This window comes from Lissotriton helveticus, chromosome 1_1 (assembly GCF_964261635.1).
Source record: "Lissotriton helveticus chromosome 1_1, aLisHel1.1, whole genome shotgun sequence".
Classification (NCBI taxonomy): Eukaryota; Metazoa; Chordata; class Amphibia; order Caudata; family Salamandridae; genus Lissotriton; species Lissotriton helveticus.
In genome coordinates, this window is record NC_136057.1 from 583178956 (window position 1) to 583200938 (window position 21983).

A 21983-nucleotide genomic window follows, 5' to 3' on the forward strand; every position below is an offset into this window, starting at 1 on the left:
CCTCCCTTAAAGATTTGTCCAGGGCATTAATATAAAGAGTGAAAAGTAAGGGCACCAGGAACACCCTTGGCGAACGCCTCGTTTGGATTTAAAAGACCTGGTACAATTACCATCCTGGGAGATCCTGACTGACGCGAAAACATCCTGATGAAGGTTAGTCAGAAAATAAACTAAACATGGCTCAAGCCCATGTCCAACAGGATGCTCCACAGCTTAGACCTGTTAACCAGGTCGAACGCTGAGGACAGATCCATAAACGCCATGTGCAAAGAGCCCTCCTTAGCCACAGTATACTTACTAATTAAAAGGTGCAAGTTGAGACATTGGTCCAAAGTGCTTCTACCTTGCCTGAAGCCATACTGCCGGTCTGATAGAATCGTATTGTCAGTAGCCCAGTCTGTAATTTTAACTAAAACCACCGTACCCAATATTTGTATCTCCGAATCAATCAGCGATATGGGTCTATAGCACCGCGGGTCCCCTCTCTGGCCTGTTTTAAAAACTGGAATGATAATAGATTGGCTCCAGGATGCCGGAAACCCTTGCATACCGGAAGCATTAAAAGCATCAGCCAATATTGTTGCCCAGAATTTAGGTTCACATTTGTATAGATCAGCAGGGACTCCGTCAGGTCCAGGGGCTTTATTACTGGAAGACTCTTTTATAGCTCTCTCAATATCCTCCTCACTGAACACTAATGGGGCTATTGCTTGTCGGGCGGCGGTGGGCTAGCAATGAAAGACAATATTGTATTGGAGCCATAAATTGCCCCAAATGATCTAATCTCTGTGCTTCTGTAATATTACAATCCTGCACGTCATTCTCCTGAGAAGCATTTACAATAGCCCAGAATCTACAACTGTCTTTTAAGATCCCTAAAGATAAGAGGGCGTTCCAGGCCTCTGACTTTATCGCTGTTTTTCGAGAATGCACTACTAATTTATACTGCTTTCTAAGGCTTGCTACCAAAGCCCAATCTCGGGGTATACTTTTCAAAGCTGAAATTAATAAACAATGAGCACTTAAGCATTTATCATCGAACCATCTAATGTCACGATTCATTTTAGTCTTGGTACTTATCGTCAGATCTGCTGCAATCTGACTACATACGCACTCAAAGGCTTTAAGGACCAAAACCTTTGGATTAGAGGAGTCAGCGCACATAGCAAGGTTCCCTTCAGCCTTCAAACACAGATCAGAAAAAAAGAGTCAGGCGTTACGTTAGACCACTTGAGCCTCCACCCCTGGACACGTGTTTCCAGACAGTTAACTCCCTGGTTCCCTCCCCCCCCAAAACCCAAGATGCCCACACCAATATCCAGGACTAAGATAACGGGGTTATGGTCGCTGTAAGGTGACAACCTAGAATTACAGAAAACTACTTTATCTAGCAACCCAATATATAGTCAATAATAGTGTCTTTATTCTTAGATTTAAAGGTGGGACACCTCTCTAGAGGACTAAAAAAAATAGGTTCAAAAAGATCGCCTTGGGCCAAAAGGTCCTCTAGGGCCTCCCCCCGAGATGAATGTTCAAAGTGAGGAGTCACTGAGTGACTATGTCCTAAGTGATCATCAATCTGACAATTTAATTCACACAAATGAACATTAAAATCGCCCATTAATAATACATGATAAAAAGTGGATTGTTTTAGCCTATATTCTTCTAAGAACAATTTAAGAAAACACAAGTGTTCATTCCTGAAAGCAGATTCCCCTGAGTTATAAAAGTTTACCAGTAATAGTTTCAGGTAATTGGGAACCGTTACTTCTACTACCAAGCAGTTTGAGTAATCAACCTCTAACCTTTTTGATGAGCCATTTAGTTTAAGGGAGAGGAGGAGCACTAAACCCCCTATTGCTCTACCTGCTCAGGTGGGACGAGCAGGTTGAAAAAAAGACCTAAACCCATACAACCAGAAATTAGCCCCCGTATACCAAGTTTCCTGTAACGCTATTATATCATAGGGTTTAATAAAATCCGACCAAATCGATCATCTCTTTTTGACCTCAGGCACGCAATATTCCAGCTAAATATGGTACAGTTTATTGCAGTTTCGCCTCCTGCGTCAAATGTAACAGGGCCCTTGGAGTGAGGATCAGCATTACCACCCTCTTTCCCATTCAGCCAATCGTTCCCGTCCAATTGTGCAAGAGGCGAGAATCTATTTAAGAGGGGGAAGTCTCCCTCAGCCATCCCGGGCAAACAGGGTACGAGATGTGATGGTGTACGTAGCCCCCTAAAATTATTCTTAAAACCTGACGTAGCGCTTCTTCTGTGAGGGGGACAAGTCAGGGGCTGAAGATATCTGGTTGAGTCTGCCACCCTTGCTCCATCCCCTCCTCTAGAAATACTTGCCAGGGGATAGAAAAAACCCAATGGTAATGCCCTGATGTCACCCCCTTTCACGGTAGACGAGTCCCAAAACAGCTTGTCAACAACAATCCGATTATTGAAGTTGACTATAATACAATCACCAGCTACCTTTTTGGGACCGTTTCCCACCCAGGCCACCCTTCTAGCCATTATGAGGTGTGCACAAATCTCAGCATAGCCAGTACAATATTGGTCCCACCAATGTTTCGTTTTGCATATCAGGGCCAATGTGGATTCACTGTCAGGGACCCTAACAGGTGGAACCCCAACAAGAACCGCAACTAAGGGGGTGGCTTCTGGTGGAAGATTAATTCTACTACTCTTATGACTTGTTTTGTCAATCTGGGGGACACGCTTCTCAATATCTAACAGCGACAAGCCAGCGGGTTTCAGGTTATCTAGGCTAGGGATACTTTGGCAAGACTTCGCCGCTGGTGCGCCTAAGATTTGAACATCCACCACTATAACATCAGAATTAGATTTTACCTCTCTCCCTGGGAGTTGATGTAAGGGCTTGCCTAGATCATTCCCTGGCAAGATCGAACCACCCCCTACAGGAGGACTAGGTAATAGTGCAGCTTTTAGTATACTTTGCGTGGGATACTTTATATCCCCTATAAAGAAGTCCAACCTCTCATATTTCTTCTTAAGCTCCCCAACACACGTACTAAGAGTATCAATAACATATTTGGCAAAAATGCCAGTTAATATGGACTCAAACCGCTCACTAAAGATCTCCTCTATCAAGTTCCGTAAAGTCAGTTGAAAATTTTCATCCAGCTTGGGCGACAGTTTTGTAGGTCCTTTTGTTACACCTTTTTGCCATTTCCTGGGTTTTCTGCTAATGCCCTTTCTCTCCTCAGGAGCCCCATTCATATCCAATGTAGGTCGATCTTTATCAAGAACGGGGGTTTCAGCAGTAACAACCTCTGGCAAGACAAACTCATGGGTTTGGGTTTCCCTCCTTATGTTTGGGGTACTAATCAATACCACCGGTTCCAATGGTACTGGGATATGATGTAAATGTTCGACTGCCTCGGACCCTTCACCACAAGTTTGACTTGTACCCAAGCCCAACTCCTTTTCAGCATTAGCAATCTCCTTATTCAAGGCTCCCATGGCCGAGGTCAGATAAGAAATTATTGAGGGAGTCTTTCTGGGAATTTTAGCCTTTAAGCCCTCCTGCTCCCGGTTGCCCAAATGTTTGCGCTTACCCATTTGACAAGCATTAGGGAGGAGGCCCAGCCTCTTTCTAGCTCTGACGGGCGCGCTGCAGGAGCCCGGCCCTCCTTTTGAGCACCTCCTGGCGCTCAAACGATGATGCACGATGTGTGCACCTCACAGGGTGATGGGACTTGTAGTCCCCTCACGGTGGTGGCAAACGGTGTCCAGCTGTGTCGAGCAAGACACCTGGCAGCAGTCTCCTTTACCGCAGCTTTGGCGTTGGCGTCAGCTGGCAGGAGGGTGACTCAGCAGAGTTTCTTTTCCCCAGCGTCTGTGGAAGGCAGAAGGAGAATATTGCAGCAGGTATGAATAATGGGCTCAAAAAGGGAACATGGAGAGAGGATGTGTTTTAGAAAGAGGTGCTCAGAAAATTGTTGAGACCAGAGACAGCCTGGTCATTCCCACAGTCTCTCTTTCTTCCTTTCCTACCAGCAATGCTTTAAATGGAAATATATAAGTGCAGGTACTCACTCTTTAGAGTCCCTGTTTGCTCCTCAGAAGTGACATACTCTCACATTGAATGTATTGCAAGAATGGTGAGAATGGTGAGAAGTGCAGGTACTCTCTGTCCCTTTCAAAATAAAGAAGTGTAGGTTTTCAGTACTGGACAGTAACAGCCCATTTAAAGCCCTGCCTACAAGTTCAAATTTGTCAGGACTGTGGTGAGAGTAAGGTAGGTAGCGAATGCATGGTAAGTAAGGGTTTTAAAAGCACTTTGGAAGATTTTCATCATGTATGTGAGTTTATATGTCAAATGGAATTTGTTTGCTATCATAAATGCATGCAGTCTTCCAGGACAGATATTTTGGTGTGAAAATCAATAGGAAGTTTTGAGAGCGAGTGTGCATACCTTATCTCCTCAAATGAACTGTGTGGCTCAAACTCCAGCAGTTTATGCTGGTAAATTACATCGATGTGGCTAACTCTGAGATTAACACCAACTGACTACCAGTAAGTTTGTGGTTTCTATCATTCACATGCCATTCTTCTCTTAGCCAGGCCAGGCGTTTGAGGAGCAGAGTCTCTCAGGGCTTCCTCATTGAAATGTTGAGTCCTCTTATGATGCTCTTTTCATTTCTGTCTCAGCTCCTGACTTTCATGCCTAAAAGCAGCATCATTAGTACTCAATTGGACATGATGGCTTTAGAGCTGGTGGGTTAGCTTTTGAAAGGACATCCATACCTTCCCCTACTGAGGCTTTGTTTCCCTAATCCAGGCTGCTCTGCTGTCATGCTTGTTTGTCAATGGTTTTGACCACAGATCTGTAACTATTGTCCTATTGCCCATTGGTACCTCCAAAGGCTCCCTTGATGAGCAATTAGTAGTTTACCCTAGTGCCTCGAATGTCCAACATTTGAGCCCTTTTTAAGTGTAAAATATTATTAAAGAGGCACACTGGCGAGTTTGCATGTGACCGCACCAGAACTGGGTGCACTAGCTGGAGACCCTCCAACCCCTTAACAAAGTAAAGCTGCGGATCATGTGTATGCACTAAGGGTGGCAGTTTCCTTTTCTTACTGCTCCTCTATACAATGCCACCTTCTGTCATATACTGACTTCCAGTCACATTTGACCTCTTTCTCTCCATCTCCTTGAACGCCCTTCCTAATCATCAATTATCTATTACACTTTCCTGGGATCTGCTGCTCAAATCTCGTTTCTCTCTTTTCTCAATGCTTCTCTTCATCTTCCCTCTCCAGCCCTACCATAATTTCTTCCCCATGCTATACCGCCAGCGAATTTACCTATTTTTTTTTAGATTTCTTACACTTTTTCTCTGTTCTCTCGCTGTCATTCTCTGTCTGATCTGCCTTTCTTTGGCTCCACTACTAAAACTGCTCAAAGTCTGCAAGAATGGGTCTATCTAGGAATATCTAGTTACTATTGCATTTCAACACACAAGAATAGATAAAAGTGGAACTGTTTTTTTTTTTAATGTCACTGTTTCTTTGGAAATAATGTTTGAAATATATATATATATATATATATATATATATATATATATGTATGTTTGAATATATATATATATATATATGTATATATAGATATATATACATATATATATATATAATTGCATTAATTACTTTGCAGAATGTTATTCTCCAGCAATTAATGAACACTGTTTTAGAACACTTTTACCCCTCCCTCACAGAGCGATATATGCAGTGCTACAATTAGACGATCACAAACCTATGTTTTCACACATTAATCAAAACTGCACCGCCTTAGTTTTATGCTTGCAGACTGTGTTAACACCTACATCTTTGAATTTCATTTGGGAATTGTTCTGTGTTCACACCAAAGGTCTTGAAGATGCACCACTTTCTAAAAAGAAAGAGCTCTGCAAAACAATTATGAACACCACATAGTCAATAGGCAATTGTTGGCCAAGGATCCCCTTAAAGAGGTAAAACATTGGTCATACAAAAGAAGCAAACCTGATTCGAGAACATTGTGACGCTCACATAAATTACCATCAATAAAACGAAACATTTTAATGTAAAAAACAATTTAATTATTTCTTCCTTGCATGAAATTATTGTAAATATGTATGGTTGTACATAAAATACAAATTCGCTACAACCAACCACTCAGGAGTTAGAATATACAAAAAGTATTAACACTACAAGGGAGAAAGGGACACCTATTTAATTCCTGAATAAAGCAGCAAGCAGTGAAATGTGACCAGTTAATTTAAGAAAAGTGTCAGACGCTGTGCAGCATTCCAAGTACAATCTTCTTAGTAAGCTTTGCTCTGTTTGACTTAGAAACTATTTTTGTTGAACTATGTTGATTATGCAGCCACAGATCGATAGCTTATGTGACAAATGTGTCAAGCCCATTATTATGCACAGTCAGCATCCTACACAGAATCTTACCATTCAATTGTCTTTGGTCATGTTAAAATAAAAATACAATACTTTAAAGGGCTACTGGGGTGATGGCCTATGCGGATGACACGCAGTTATTGTTTACCTGGAGAAGGGGTGAGGACTCGGACAACACGGCGCAGCGCTGTCTTTCCGCGGTGTTTCGCTGGTTGGCCAATGCACAACTTAAGTGCAATGAGGAGAAGTCGGAGGAGCTCCTGTTTGGAGCTTTTCCTGTGGGGTTCCGTACCAGACTGTGGCCCATGGACTTTCCACCCCCCAATCAGATAAGGGCCTTGCAAAAAACGTGGGTGTCTATTTCGAGGAAAATTTGAATTTTGCGACGCATGTCAAAAAACTTACAGGGACCTGTTTTGGCATACTTAAAACCCTGCGCAAATTCCTCCCCCTTCTGCCGGTTGAGGCTAAAGAAATTGTAGTCCGGGCATTGATCCTTTCCCGGCTGGACTACTCCAACGCGCTCTTAGTGGGATGTGCAGGCTATCTGATAAAAAAATTACAGGTAATCCAAAATGCGGCTGCTCGTCTCCTTCAGGGTCTCTCTTCCAGGCAGAGCGTGCGGGTCCATCTCCGCCACCTTCATTGGCTCCCAGTTGAGGCCCGTTTGAAATTTAAAATGCTGGCCATTTTCCATCGGGCCTTGTATGGACTGGGCCCACTTTATCTACAGAAGCGCTTTTCTTTCTATATTCCTTCCAGGACTTTGCGGTCCTCCGACCAACTTCTTATTCAGAACCCACGCTTTTCATGCCAGAGGCTAGGGGGCTGTTCTTTCACCCGTAAGGCTGGTCTAGCCTGGAATGAGCTTCCTCTTGCTCTCAGGAGGATTTCGGATCCGGCTGTCTTCAAAAAGAACCTAAAAACACTACTGTTCTGAGCCCATTCTTTTAGAGGCTCTTCCAGTTCAACTGGTGGTGGGGGTTTAGGGTAGCAGCGCCGGGATACTCTGAGTAGATGAGCGCTTTAGAAATGCAGTAGAACATAACATAACATAACGGGGAGGATCCGACATCCATAAGCTACAAACGCTACAAAATTAATGAGTTCACTCAGGGAAGGATTCATACCACAAGCAAACATTATTACCACTTGCCCTTTATCAAGATGGCAGAAATCCTATAGTAAATTCCTTTGACTGCACTCATCTGCGAGATGATGTCTTTAAATTAATTTACATGTGTTGTTAAGTATGCAATACTCAGTGGCTTGCCATGGATAGACGGAGGCACAAGAAGAGTCAAACAAATTCTGTAATTTGTTTTACTTACTCAGTGGAATATGGATGCCTTACCAATGTAATTTTTAACTATTTTACATGGATTTGTGCCACAGAGAAGCACAACTAAATAAATAAATGAAAGTTCTAGCCCCATAACAAGAAGTGGGTGACACCCTTTTATCAAGCCCACTCGCCGCAATCTTCCCTTTTCATGCCACACCCTTTAGGGCCCTTCTCTTCTACTCTCGCATCAATCACTATCCTCTCTAATCTCACACTTCTGTTATTATTACTGATGAACTACAGGATGTGACCCATGATGTCACCTGTGCTCCAACGACTGAATGGCAAATGTGTCCGGTTTGCACTGCGCGACTTTGAACGTGCAACGCTGCAGTCAGCTCTGGTAACTAAAGCTTCGGGTTGAAATACTACCTGTGAAGACTGCTGAAAAAATTAGTCAATCGAGCAGAAAACTAGCATTAAAAAGTTAATACCTCGGGAGGAGAATGGAAGTTTAACATTAGTGCTCCCATGCTGGGTCATAATAGCTCTTTTCTTCTTTGAAACGTGCCTTCCAAGCACCCAGTCAGAGGCGTCAGGATCCCCCTCCTTTAGCAGTTTGGGCCGGATGTGGGTGCCCTTGGGAATTGGGTGCCCTTGGGAAGTGTGTGTACCACAAAACCTTTAAAACTTAAATTTTTGGTGCTTTGACTTTGATGAGGAACTGTATTACCCCTGTAGCCTCCCAAATCAAAGCTGCATAATGGGACGATGGAGTAGAACATAACATGCAGTAAGAGCGAACAAACTGAAAGGCGGAAAGAAGGGTGCGATTAGGAAGAGGATGGAGAGAAGGTTAAATGGACGGAGAGAGAGGTGGATGGATGGATGGATGGATGGATGGATGGATGGATAGCAGGAGGGAGAGATGGCTGGGAAGAAAGATGGAACGAAGGATGGTGAAGAGAATGAGCAATTAATAGGAGAAAAGAAAGGATGGATGAACGTTGCATAGATTACAAGAGGGAAGGGAGGGGAAGTAGTATATTTATCTGCCTACTCCCTTGCACTCGGCCCGTACATAGAGTCGAAATGTGTTTTTTAAAGAGATATACAGTAATGGGCATGTTTTTCTTTTTGAGCATCCAGAGGAAAGAGCGAGTCTTTTGTGCACTCACCTGCGGAAATAGAGAGTGCGTTGAGTTGTCGATCGTTACAGAGTGAAAAAATTCACCGTCAAACCACAGATTCTTTCCCACGGGGGTGTTCTGTTTTGTCAGAGCGAAGAAGTGGCCCGGGTCACAGCAGTTCTGCAGCAGACTCCTAACAAAGGAAGCAGAGGAGAAAAGGTCATTTTGCAGCTCAATTAAAGGCACCGCACTCTGCATGAGACCAGACTTCCAAACTCTGCGTGAGACGAGGCTCTACAGAGGGAAATGATGGGAAACGTATCACCAGCCACGATATGAAATGTAATCTCAACCACGTCGCCATAACTATTTTTAGTGTATATATGCTGTTTTTGTTTCAAAACAAAATTATAAAGTCATAATCCTGTCACATTTGACAACTCTCGTACAATATGCCGCGACCACAAGATTAATTTCAATATAACTTAATTCACTTGACTAACAATGTGATATGTGGAGAGGAATGTACCTCAATGATATGGAGGCGGCATTGAACACAGAAAACTGATTCAGTCACTCAACAGCCACCTCCTATCTCAGTAGTGCAAAGCAGAGGGGGCTTCAGTTACATCCACACCCCTTATTGCGAAGTGTGCTTAATTTTATTTTCCTCTGAGTTTTTGTAAAGCGCTACTGAACACCCTGCGCGGAGATCAGACGGCTTACTTTAAGCACACTGAAAATATGCAATGGTCAAAGTGCACGGAGCTCCAGACATTTCAGTAGAGCGCGCCACCGTGCTGAGCCCAGCAAAAATAACCCTGGTCATCTGAAAGAGCTGCTGCAAACTCCAGCTGATCAGATACCAAGGGTTTCTGCTAGAACCAGGTGAGCAGGACAGCTGAACTAAGCTTGGGTGCCATTGTGCAGGCGTCATACCTGTTCTCCGACGTCACTTGGAACCTATTACAAATAAGAACTCAACACATGCTCCAAAGCTGCCCACATATGCTAGTCAATAGAAATACATCTAATTGATACTAAATAAATGTAGCCCAAATAATACCGTAATAAATCTATTCTTATTTGTGTTGTATCATGTAAAGAGCCGGATTACCGTAATCTCACATGACATACCCCAGAGAAAGGATCCATTTCTAGACTTTCCTCGTGTACACCCTCTGACTCATTCCAACTTTATAAAAAGTACTATTTGTAAAATGATGTCCACATTGGCGCATTAAATCTTCTCTGACCTTAACAAGTTACAGTTGGAAATACATCCTAGATGAAGTACAGCTGTCTCTGAGCTTTCAAGCATGTCATGCCAGTAGTAAGAACAACCACATTTTATTAAACCAGCTGATAAGGCAGGGAGCATAGTCGTATACAAAATAAAAAGACAACTTGGTAATGAACTACATCCTAACAACGACTATACCAAATAACTAAAGGGTGAAATCACCAGCTTCACAAATGAGTCCATGAAGCAAGATTTCACTAGCAAAAAGAAATCCTGAGATCCCTACACTTGCGCAAGATCCACAAGTCACTTGTAAAACCTCCTGACAGCTCACTTGTTGCATGGTGTCAATATGTTCTAGAGCAGTGATACTCAACTTACAGCCGGGGGCCGCATGGCCCTCCTGACCTTTACATGCGGCCCCTGGTCAACAGCAGCACTGGGCTCAACAATAACATAAATAATGTTAAACAAACAGGCAAGAAATTATTTGAAGGTTAATTGAAGATAAAGAAAGGAAGTAACTAGGGTGTCCTGCACTGCTAAACTTTAGAAATACCTTCTTCATTTTAAAGACATCTTACAGAAAAAGTGTAAAGATATGATGAAGTATTTTCAAATTGCAAAAAGTGTATTCCATTAACATGCAGAATTATTTTACCTTAGTACATCAGATTATATCAGTGGGTTGAGAAGTACTTTTTTAAGTGATAATTTTCAAACATGAATTTATAACCATTCATTCTTTCCTCCACCCTGACAACAATGCCAATACTGAACTAAAAGGCAAGTCAGTTGTTAAGTGAGCTCTTTGGGTGGCCTGGGCTTCTAGTATACACAAGCATTATAGTTAATTAAATCAAACACAGAAGGTTTTGTAACACATCCTGAAGTCATGAATGTGATAATGAAGAAAAAGGAGGGAAAGTGAAATAAATCAATTGCCTAGGATAACACAATTTGGTTAATTGGAGAAGCTAGGATTAATCTCAAACTTTTGGTTTCACATTATGCAACTCAGACACTAGGGGGCTTATTAGGATAGCGGATTTTCCGCATCCTCTGGGCCGGCGGAAGCCACCGCCGGCCCGGAGGATGGGGAAAATCCGCTGCGGACCCACCAAAGACCCACCGCCACATTAGGATGGCTGGTGGGTCCTGGTTTCCGTCTGCTGCTTTTCCGCCGCGGTTGGCTTACAACCGCGGCGGTAAAGCCCTAATATGGTGACGGTGTCTCTCAGATACCGTCAGCCAGATTAGGATGGGATGTGAAACATGCTTTTCCGCGGCGGCTTTTCTGCCGTGGAAAAGCATGTGTAACTTCACTGCGGGGGCCCGTTGCGGGCCCCCTAGGTGAAGGGGGGGTGGAGGGTGCACATGGGGGGTACCTATGGTACCCCCCTGCATTTGTATGCGGAAAGCGGCAGGCACCACGCGGTGCCTGCCTCTTTCTGCATACAAATGCAACACCTGCATTTTTGACATTGCTGCGGGTGCAGCTTGAAGCCGCACCCGCCGCAATGTTAGTAATAGAGGATGTGACCGCCAGGGTGGCGGTCACATCCTAATCGCACAGGAGGGAACGCCGCAGCCCATGCGGACGTTCCCTCCTCCTCAGTGATCGCGGACGGACGAAAGTCCGTCTGCGATCATAATCGGCCCCCATATGTGTATGCTTCAATTCCCCTACAAACACCTTGCTAAACCCCCCACCTCCCCTGTGCCCCACATTTCCTTACTGCCACCCTGCTGGCATCAATGCGGCCCTCGGTCACATCACAGACCAAACATTCTGGCCCCTGGGGAAATGTTTGCGAGTACCCATATCCTAGAGCCCCTAGTCAAGGGTTTGAATCCTTAATATCGATGACAGAATACTGACATATCATTATCTTGCTCTTTGCACTTTTTTACTTGAGCAATAACCACCCAAAAAACCATAGGGGGTATGACACAACAAAAACTACAATTAAACAACAAAATAAATAGGATAAAGTGAGCTCCACAGTCGTGGGTACTAAAAATCAGGTAAGTGACGGTAGGGCGTACCGTGAGAGCTAGAGAGACCAGATAACCATTTTTTTTATTTGTTTGTTTTATGTGCAAAGCCAAATCACCAGAGGGATGAAAGGAACTTGAGCGAGCACTCTTTGAATGACTGATTGACGATGCTCGTGCCCAGCGAATAGTTGGTAAGGGCAAGCAAAGCCTGTGTGGCTATCACTAGCCAGAGACGTTAGTTGGACAGGGCAGCCAAGGTGAGCATTCCAGACCCTTTTGCTTGTGAAATAATCTCATAATAAAAAGCAGCATGCGCCCTATTTATTGTTCATGAACGTTTCTGAGAAATGGAAGAAAGACAATTAACCCATGATCACTTTTTTTTGTGCCTCTGGCCTCGTTTTCACTTCCGAATGACGTCACTACTAACCTTATCTTATCTTATTATTCATGTTACTGTGCTTTTACACTGCGTGTCTTCACTCACGCAAAAAGCACAAGGTCGTATGTCAGCGGAGGTCTCTTTAACAAAGCAGGCATTGAAGGCCAGCTGTAGTCACTAGGATTATTTATAAAATGATGAGTTCTCAAGCACTACATGCCAATTACTCAATTTTCGAGTTCTGTAAAAGCCGTAGCGTGTGTCTTACTACTCTCTTGTCACAGTGTGACCCGGCTCCTAAAGTGCAGCGATGCGTTAACGGTGGGGGGGGGGGGGGCGGGTGCGCCAACAGCTGACCCCCGCCTACATCTGAAGCAACAGAAAGGGGGTGCTTATCGCCTCAAGAATTAGCGCCCCAGTAAGGGACGGGAACCGTGCTAACGATGCATCCGCGCTCTCCGCGCGCGAGGCTGGAGCCGTCTGCTGCGGCGCGAGAGACTGGAGCTAGACCCTTTGTTCACGCCCTGCTTCCCTGGTGAGATGATTGTGAAGCATTAACAAAACGTGACGTGTGAAAGGTCTGCCATAATCGGATGTGAAAGGGAATTTACACTACTTGCGGGGTGGGGGGCTGTCACAATGAATGATCATTCAAGCCACTGGGACAGGTGTTAGCGACACACCATAGTTGTAAAGGGCTGCAAGAGAGCCATGGACCGGGAACTGCTGTCTCAGGGCACTATAGCGCTGTGTTTATTGAAAACAGGTCACAATATATAAAAATCTATCATAGTGCAGTTTTCGTGCCATAGCATCACAGAAGGAGGGTGTAAACGGTCTGCTTTGCAGCCTGGCATGAACCCTGCCCCAACGTGTAATGAATGGGTGTTGCAGTGTTTTTCACACAGGCATAGCTGCCAAGGTTTCACATTGCTTATGTGTGACATTTTCATAATTTCAGTGTAATTATGAGTGACATTCAATGACTATGTGTGACACTTTCTCGCGAGCAAAATCAAGCAATAAAGATGTAAAAATGGCCTCGACAATCGCCCCTCTTAACCATACACTGTGTCAGGTCTTTCAAGGCTCAATTATTTACCTGATTCAGACCTGTAATGTGCATACTCTAGTGCTTTCAGTTGCATATGGGGCATTGTAGAAGTAGAATACAGAAGTCACTGACCACCACTGCCCCAACTAGGACAAAATGTAGTGACTGTATTAATCGATCGGAGATTTCATGAGATTAATGTAAAAGAATGCTTTTCTTGAATAGAGAAAGAAACATTACACCCATAATAAGAGAATCTTCACAAGTCCTTGGAAAAGTAGAAGGAGGCATTTGGAGGAAGCAGTCCTGCCAAGTATCACGCATCAGGCGTGATGCTAACCCATTTCAGTGTGGTGTTCCCGCATCACCGCACTGAAATGCATTGTCATGCATTTTTGCCACTGACCTGACAGCGCTGAAACTGACAGCCTTAGCCTATGCCAGGTGCTGGTGCTATTAGGGCTGGGCAAATCAAATTAACCTGAATACAAAATCATGCCACAGTCCTGCTTTTCAAGTGAAAGAGAAACTTATATAGAACTTTTTGACTTCCACATAGTGTAAGACTTTTTGGAGAGGAATACAAAGAGAGGAATACACAAAGAGCAGGCGATAAAAACATTGTGAACCCCCCACCCCACCCCACACTTACTATTAGTTCACTTTCAGCCTCCAATTACACAATTGGCCTTGTTCAAAATCAGCCTTTGAATTAGCCTATAATGTTTTAATCATTTGTGAGAGTTAAACAATACAAGAGGATATACTGTCACTGAATAAGTATACAAAATGAACATGTAATAAGTTGAAAACAGTAATGGAGACAAGCACAATAGTATTTTGGATTAAAAAACATTGTTCTTTCTAAATTCAATATTTACACAGATCAGTTAGATTTATTTTAAATTGATATCTGCTTGAAAATATTTGCGGCAACAAAATATAACTTGGAAAAAGGAAGCTAAAAGTGGCATCATCATAGTACTAATGTAGTGTAGTTCCTATCATCCAAATAGGCTCTGCGCATTGGAATAATACCTACAGCAGTAAAGGCCTAGACCAGACGTTAACTAGGTCTACTACTGTCGATACTAGACTTAAAGTTTTGGGTTTGCCAGCTTAGCTCAGAGTTCACTAGAAACTTTCTCGAATGTTCAGGAAAGAATTAACTCCCCTGATTAGACAAGAAGGGATTTAGTTTCTGACAACCATAGAACATGACAACTTTGCTCTCCCCTAATCAAGAGTATATCTCGAGAGTCGTGTGAACAAAAGGCAATTTATTTTACTCAGTCAGTACGTGCATTCTTAGTCTCATCAGAATGTAGAGAAAAGGAAGAGACGGGCGTGTTCAATAAAAAGGTGTTATTTATTGATGAGTCTCTTTTCTCGTACAAGAGAAATGGATCGATATTATTGCAATACTTATAGTTAAGTAAAGTGCATACATTAAAAGCAATAGTATAAAATAATACTGTAAAAACATTGATATGGTTTCTAAGCCATAAGATGTTTTAAAATGAATAAAATATATTACATACACATATACATTTGACTAAACGTACTCAACTGGTGTTTCTAGATACGCCTACCCCGTGTACCTGACCTAAGTCTAATACAAGGGCGGGAATAGAAAGTTACAGTTTAAGTTAAGTTTGTTTTTGCCAAGTAAATAACTTAAGAATTCTCTGTGAGGGGTTATTCAGTTCTGTACCTGGAAGTTAGGATGAATGAGGAATGGTATCTCTCTCTCTGGTCTCGATATTCCAGGCTGCCTGCGAGGGCTACCCAGAAACGCCGGGGCTGGATTTCTCGGCAGGAGAAGTCAGCGCGTCTCTCAGCGCGTCAGGAAGGCGGGGCTGCTGCCAGCGGGGTCTGCTCTGCTCTTGGCTTCGGCAAGTATGGCTGCTCCGTCTCGTCACCACGCGTGTGTTTGCATAGGGCAAGATCGGTAATATTTATACCTTTAAGGTGCCGAGATTGACGTAAGGATGGACATAGATACGTCAATAAGGATGTCATACGACTTGCTCGTTAGCACATTCTTTTACTGAAGTTCTCTGTGAAATCAAAACAATGGCCGCAGGGTTTTGCCCAGGTTGTCATAGGTTTGATTTGTTATGAGAACTCCGTATGCCTTATCAGGGGCTGGAGGAATATCGCTTGTCTAATTAGATCGCAAGCGTTATGACCTAATCAGATAACACGTTCCTGTGCCGTAGTGTGACTGCGTCAGATAACGGTATCTGCATCATGGGGATTTTCTGCCTCATGGGCTGATTACTAGTTAACTTGTTAGTTTACTAACCAGAATAGGGTCAGGAATAGGGGGATCGATTCAGAACCTATAGGAATACATCACACCCACTCCACGCTAACTATGTACATATTTACTAATCTATGCATAGTATAACATAGTACAACATACTATAGAGTATAGTGTATACCTTACCACCCCAAAATACATAAATGCATTTTGAAATTTTTCAAATATACGGAAAAATTGCAGACATATGTATTGTATGCACTCAAGCTGTGGAATAATGCCAAAGTAATCGCATTTGTATACATTATTGCTTATTTGGTATATGAGAATTACACATGAAATGGCTTCTTAATACAGAAAAAAAGTTCGAGACCATTCCATCACAGAATAAAATATTTATGAACGTATCAGCGGGCAGCTAATGTCTATAAGCTATCTAAAATTTAGAAACCTTAGTTCTTTAAGAATAGTTCTTACTTTAAGCAGAAGATAGTGTCCCGAAAAATATGCAAAAATATTTGGGGCTGCTGAAAAATTGCTGTCCGTGAACTGGAGGGAAAATCTGTTCATGTGACTTTATTTTTAAAGTTGAAGGCCGAATTCAGGGAACGCCGTGTGCGAGCTTGCTCAAAAGTCTCTATTTCTGTTCAGGAGAGAACATCATATCATTCAGGCTTTCGAAAAAACTGTCAACAGCTTCCTGGGAAAGTTCCACTAACTCGGAAATAGGTGTAATCATGCATTCTTGCGCATGATTATCTCCATTGACATTCTGATTTGCATTGCTGACAGAAGGTCGTACCTGTTCGATGCTGCTTTCATCTTGAACTTCACTACCCATCAATCGTAGTGGTGAAGCTTCTACGAATGCCGTCATCAGGATTGGTAGCCTTTGAGGGCAGCACAAAGCATGAACCTTGATCGGGCTCAACAATGTTTCTGCATCCATTGGCGCATCCGATTGTAGCGTCAGACAGGTGTATAACACGCATTCTTCTCCGCATAGCAGACACCTCAATACAGGTAAAACACATCTTTGCCACATTGGTCGAAATGATAGAAACCAAGTCATGTTCAGGTCTCTAAGCTGGGAGAGTCCCAGGATTTTTGATATCCGGTCCCGGTATCCAATGGCTAGGATTGTTTCTTCCCTTGTCGCAAGAGTTTTGTCTGTGACATGGGTTGCCATAACGAAAAATAAGGACTAAGAATAGGATTCCTGCAATTAGTCCCAGGATCAGGGGAAGTCCGCCAAAAATCGAATGGACGAAATCTGGAAAAATACCCAGTATGGCTTTGAATGGTGTTAATGCCATCGAAAATACTGTCTTAAATACCTTTGAGACCCCATTGGTATCAGAAATATTTAAGATTTCATTCAGGATTTCCGCGAAATGTACGGGGGAATTAGTTGATAATAATGTATGTATCTCTGCAGTCGTCCTTGCGACTTGTAGATCATACGTTTCTTTTGATGACGAGAGCCTGGTAGGCGTCTGAAGAAGCACTGTTTTCATTCTGCTTAAAGTATCTATTCGAATAGAAGTAATTTTCAAATCGGGCCATGCCCTTGCCTCCCTGTCTGGGAAGGAGCTGGGGAACAATGAGCGTCCACAGCACTTGACCTTCGCAGTCGTAGTTACTAGATAAGGAGTCCCGGGCATAAGACTACAACATTTGCGGTCTACAATAAGAATGTAACTCCCATTATAGAGTCTTTGAAAGAATGGTTCTATTTCTGTTGCAGGTGCGCCTTGCTGGTGACATGAAAGGTTGTATGAATTCCCTTCACAGGCTCCATGCAAACTAATTCCGTTACACAGAAGCGTGCCGCTTAGTGACATCGCACAATTATTGCCACTAAGAAACACTTTCTGTCCTTTATTACTGACACATGCATGTGAATAGGGCAGGTTCCATGTTGTTTTAAGGTATCCTTTTCCCAATTTCTCGTACATGCCAGCCTGTATATATTTTTGGCAGTATTGAAACCTGAAGGTTGAGATTGGAATATTTATTATCCCATGTATTATCCATTCACTGACAGGTCGTTCTGACATTGTCACTGGTAATCTCTCAAGTTTCTCAATGCTCAGGATTGTATAATCAGCACCCTTTTGCGCCATACTGATTTGTCTATCAGTAAGGTTAAAGATTTGGAATAGTGACGTTGTGTTGATTAAACGCCAAGGCACATAGCCTGAACGCAGATTTTGTAACGTCCAGCCAAGCTGTACAATAGAACGCAATTGTGACTGACCGTGTTGTAATAACAGTAAGTCCTGCGATAATATGTCGATTGCTGAAGACACAATGCTGTCCAAAGAAAAAATTCTGGAGGACAGAGTCATTAACCCATTGTCCACTACAGAAAGTGATTTTTCCAAATTAATACGGTCAATTTCCCGTATTCTCTCTGCTGTTTCAATTTGAGTAACCTTCCAGGCCTCATTGTATGCTGCATATACAGAGGCTGCTATGAAACGCTTTTGACGCTGTTTGCGTGGTCCCAAAGTGAAATCACGCAAGTCAGCACCATCAGTAAGTAAAGTTAGGTGTTGCTTAATTTCTGCCAGTGTGGAAGTTTGTAGCCATTGAAGGCATAATTTGCCCACACTGTAGGTTGTTATTATCCCTGGGTGATGTCTTTGAGGATATCTAGGGTCTGGCCTGGTCATTTTGAACCCCTGTGTTTTGTTCAGGAATCTGTCTTGACAGTTATTAGTATCTGTGGGCCAGATCAACCACTGTTTCCAATCAGGATGTGTTCTGTTTTGGTTTAATATATGGTTTACGTCTATCTCTTCCTCTGTAGAAGTGTTGCTAAACATTGTTGGCTTTGGAATAGACGGTTTATTTAAATCTTTGATTTTGGCTAGGCCAAGATAGGTGGTTTGTTGAACAGTGTCATTTAAAAATATCATTTGTTCTGGGATCATGCAGGCTCTAAACAAAGCTTCTATACCCTGTACTTGCCATTCTTTTGTACCCCAAACACTTTTCAATTCAACATTTTTGTCCCAATAATCAAAACCAAAAGTATTCATTTTTTCAAAGAATGAGTCTGAATATAACAATTTTGTGTTGGTTATCATGGTCTTGGTCCCTGTTTTGTTTGACAATTTAAAATAAAATGTTTCAGCATTACTTGTGTTAAAACCTGAAAAATATGAATATTTGTCGTAAACGGTTCTTGAGCTCCCTTTTGGAGGTGTTGCACAATGTTCCCATTGATTATAATTTAAAACATTTCTAGGTTGTGCAGATCTATGTAAAAAATGGTTACCATAGTGGTTATAACAGTACATACTATCATAATTTGTAGAACCCTGCAAATAATCATGTTTGGTAAATTTAGCAGACATTACTAAGTCAGACATCATATTATTAATGCTTTCGAAGTCCCAATCATCAGCAAATGAGTTTGGTTTTACAAAGTCACTCAAGGAGATCTTAATTTGGTGTGGATATTTCAGGATCTCGACCGGACCATACATTTCATAGTCAGTGTTGTCCCAAGCTACCCCACCAGGTATCGGATTGGCTGTGAAGTTGGCTGAAGAAAGTTCTCTTTTCTCGACGTGTGAAGATGTGTGTGGTTTGAGGATCAAGTTGATTTTCTGACTTGCTGTGTCCATTTTAGCATATTTTCCCTCAATGAAGCGTCCCAATGTTAGTATCATGATGAGCCAAAGTATGAGGATAAATGCACCAAAACCCACCCAAAATTCAATCCATGGAGAAATCAGATATGTTTCTTTCAGTTGTTTCAAAAGTTCCTTAGCTTTATCTTTAAAGGTTTTTGATGATGGCTGTGTCTTTGATTCACTGAAGCCTTCAGAGGAATCATCGAAGTTTATGAAGTAGCCGGATGCAGTTCTGTCAATTGTTCCAATTGCTTCAGGATTTCTGTTTCTTGCATTTTCGTTTGGTACTTCATTATAGATTGGTGTGTCTCTGCTAAATGTTTTTATTTGGGATTTCAGAGGTCTTAGTTCTATTGCATTGTTGCATAGTCCATGTTGTTCTTCTGTAGGCGTTTCGAATGTGATGAGCCTCTTTGTTAGGACCTCTGTACTGGTAGCAAACCTTGGTGTTCTGCTACTTATTGGGAGTCCACTTGGCCTACTGTTTGTTATCGGCCACATGATTGTGGTTTTACCAGGTCGATGGATACAACTCGGTTCTCCTTTTTACCAGCAAGTGGCGGTAGTACAACTGATCTTGTCCCGTTGACAGACAAGACAGGAACTGCTTTTCTGTAAGAAGGCCCAAATTCCTTCTTTACCGCGATCTTCTCCCTGACTAGATCCCCGACTTTTGGAATCCAGACAGGTCTTGCTGGGACAGGTGGTGGTTCTTCAGTGGTTGTTGGCTGTTGTTTCAACTTTATGTTGCTCAGGTCTTTTCTTGTTTTGTTTAAGTCCTGCAAAATAGCCAAACGGTCTTTGATATCAAAGCTTTTTTCTTTCACCACTGAAGTCTGACTATCAATGTCAGAGATCATCATCCTAGTTCCAAATAATAATTCGTACGCACTGAATCCCTTCAGAGAATTTCTTGGCAAGTTATTGAGACTACGTTGGACACTTATTAGATGTTTGACCCACCCAGCTCCCGAACCTAATATCCTTTCCGCTATAGATTGCTTTATGCCTTGGTTTTTTCTTTACACCATCCCGTACCCTCAGGAAGGAAGTGAGAAGATTCCCGCTGGGCTATGCTCATTTGGTCATGTTTCCCCTCAGGCTTGAGGGCTAGAGTGGAGACAATGGTCAAACGTAGCATGCTCTTAGCGTATATGCCATTTAGACTCGCAAATCTTTGTATAACAGTCCGGACGTCAGCCGAGTGCTGGTGATCTACATTATAAGTGGAACTAGCCTGTATATGTTAATCGCAACCCTTCCTTTTTACTCCTGATTTTTTCTGGAGTAGAACGACGAGGTATTAAACTGTTTCTCTCCCCACTGCGATCTCTGTTGCAGTTTGGGCAGTTTTTTACAAACATGGTGTGACGCAGGCTCATGCCTGGCCACCAGTACCTTGATTGTAATTCTTCCAGAGAATTTTTTAGTTTGAGGTGTCTGAGACCCTCGCCCATATGTGTGTCTGCGATTAACAAGTTTCTCCTGTCCATGTTTGGAATCACTCTATCCCCCACTCCAGGGATTCGAGCAAAAGGGACGGAGTTTGCATCGATTATGTATGTATAATTGAGTGGATAGTTGATCGGTAACGCTGAGCAGTCGCCTTTTGATGACGTTTTCACCGCCAGCACTGTTTCACCGTCAATGTATTTTAATGTACGCTTTTTTCGAACTACGGGAGCCGATTTAGTGGCTGCCGCTGCAGCCGTTTCAGCCAATGAATTCCCTGCAACGTGAACGCCATCACGCTGATGACTCAGTGAGTGAGTCACGTGAGTCTTTGGTAGTTCTTTTTGTAAAAGAGCTATTTGTTCCCAGAGCAGTTTCTGCTTTATTGGTGCATCTGTGTTATCTTTGTAACCGTTTTGAATCCATGTCTGCAAATCCTTGTTATATGATTTGACGCAGTAATATGAATCTGACACTATAAGTGTCGGGAATTTGCGATCCGCATTATCTAGCGCCATTTTCAAAGCTAATATTTCAGTTTGTTGTTCTGAATTAGTTTCCACTGAGTGTGTCTTTGTTAATAGAGGTTTTAGTTTACCTCCGCGCCACACTTCTTTTGTAATCTCACATGTGGGGTTGTATGCTTGTTCTCCCCAAACGCAGGGTTGAGCATGTCCGTCTGTATAGATTACACAGGCGTAATGTCGTAAAGGCAGAATGTCGATTGGCAGAGGGTATGTTTTTTCATATTCTAGATTTTCCATTTCTTCTAGTTCTTAGAAAATTGTCAGCCAGGCTACACTTGATAATTCATATCCTACGAACAGGACTGTCAGATGGGCAATTCTGGATTTTTTAAAGTTGAATTTGTAACCCTCTGCTGCGAACCCAAGTATTATGGTGTTCACTCTCTTCAAGTGAGTCTCTAAGTCATCATCTGTTAAGTAAATGTCATCGACATAAGATAATGCTTCATCATCATATAGTTGTAGTAATTCGGTTACTCTCGCTGAGAATACCCCTGGGCTGTTCTTGTACCCCTGGGCTAACCGACAGAATTGTTTTTGAGTGCCATTTATTGAGAACGCAGTTAAA

At 42.6% G+C, this 21983-nt stretch overlaps 1 protein-coding gene across 1 annotated transcript in view; it reads right to left on the reverse strand.

Moving 5' to 3' along the window:
- Positions 1 to 21983, reverse strand: part of ST8SIA1 (ST8 alpha-N-acetyl-neuraminide alpha-2,8-sialyltransferase 1) — a 602520-nt gene that overhangs the window by 396952 nt on the left and 183585 nt on the right. Inside the window, exon 2 of the mRNA XM_078674082.1 lies at positions 8892 to 9036. Within this exon, the coding sequence (XP_078530208.1) occupies positions 8892 to 9036 (145 nt within the window). The remainder of the gene's footprint in view (positions 1 to 8891; positions 9037 to 21983) is intronic.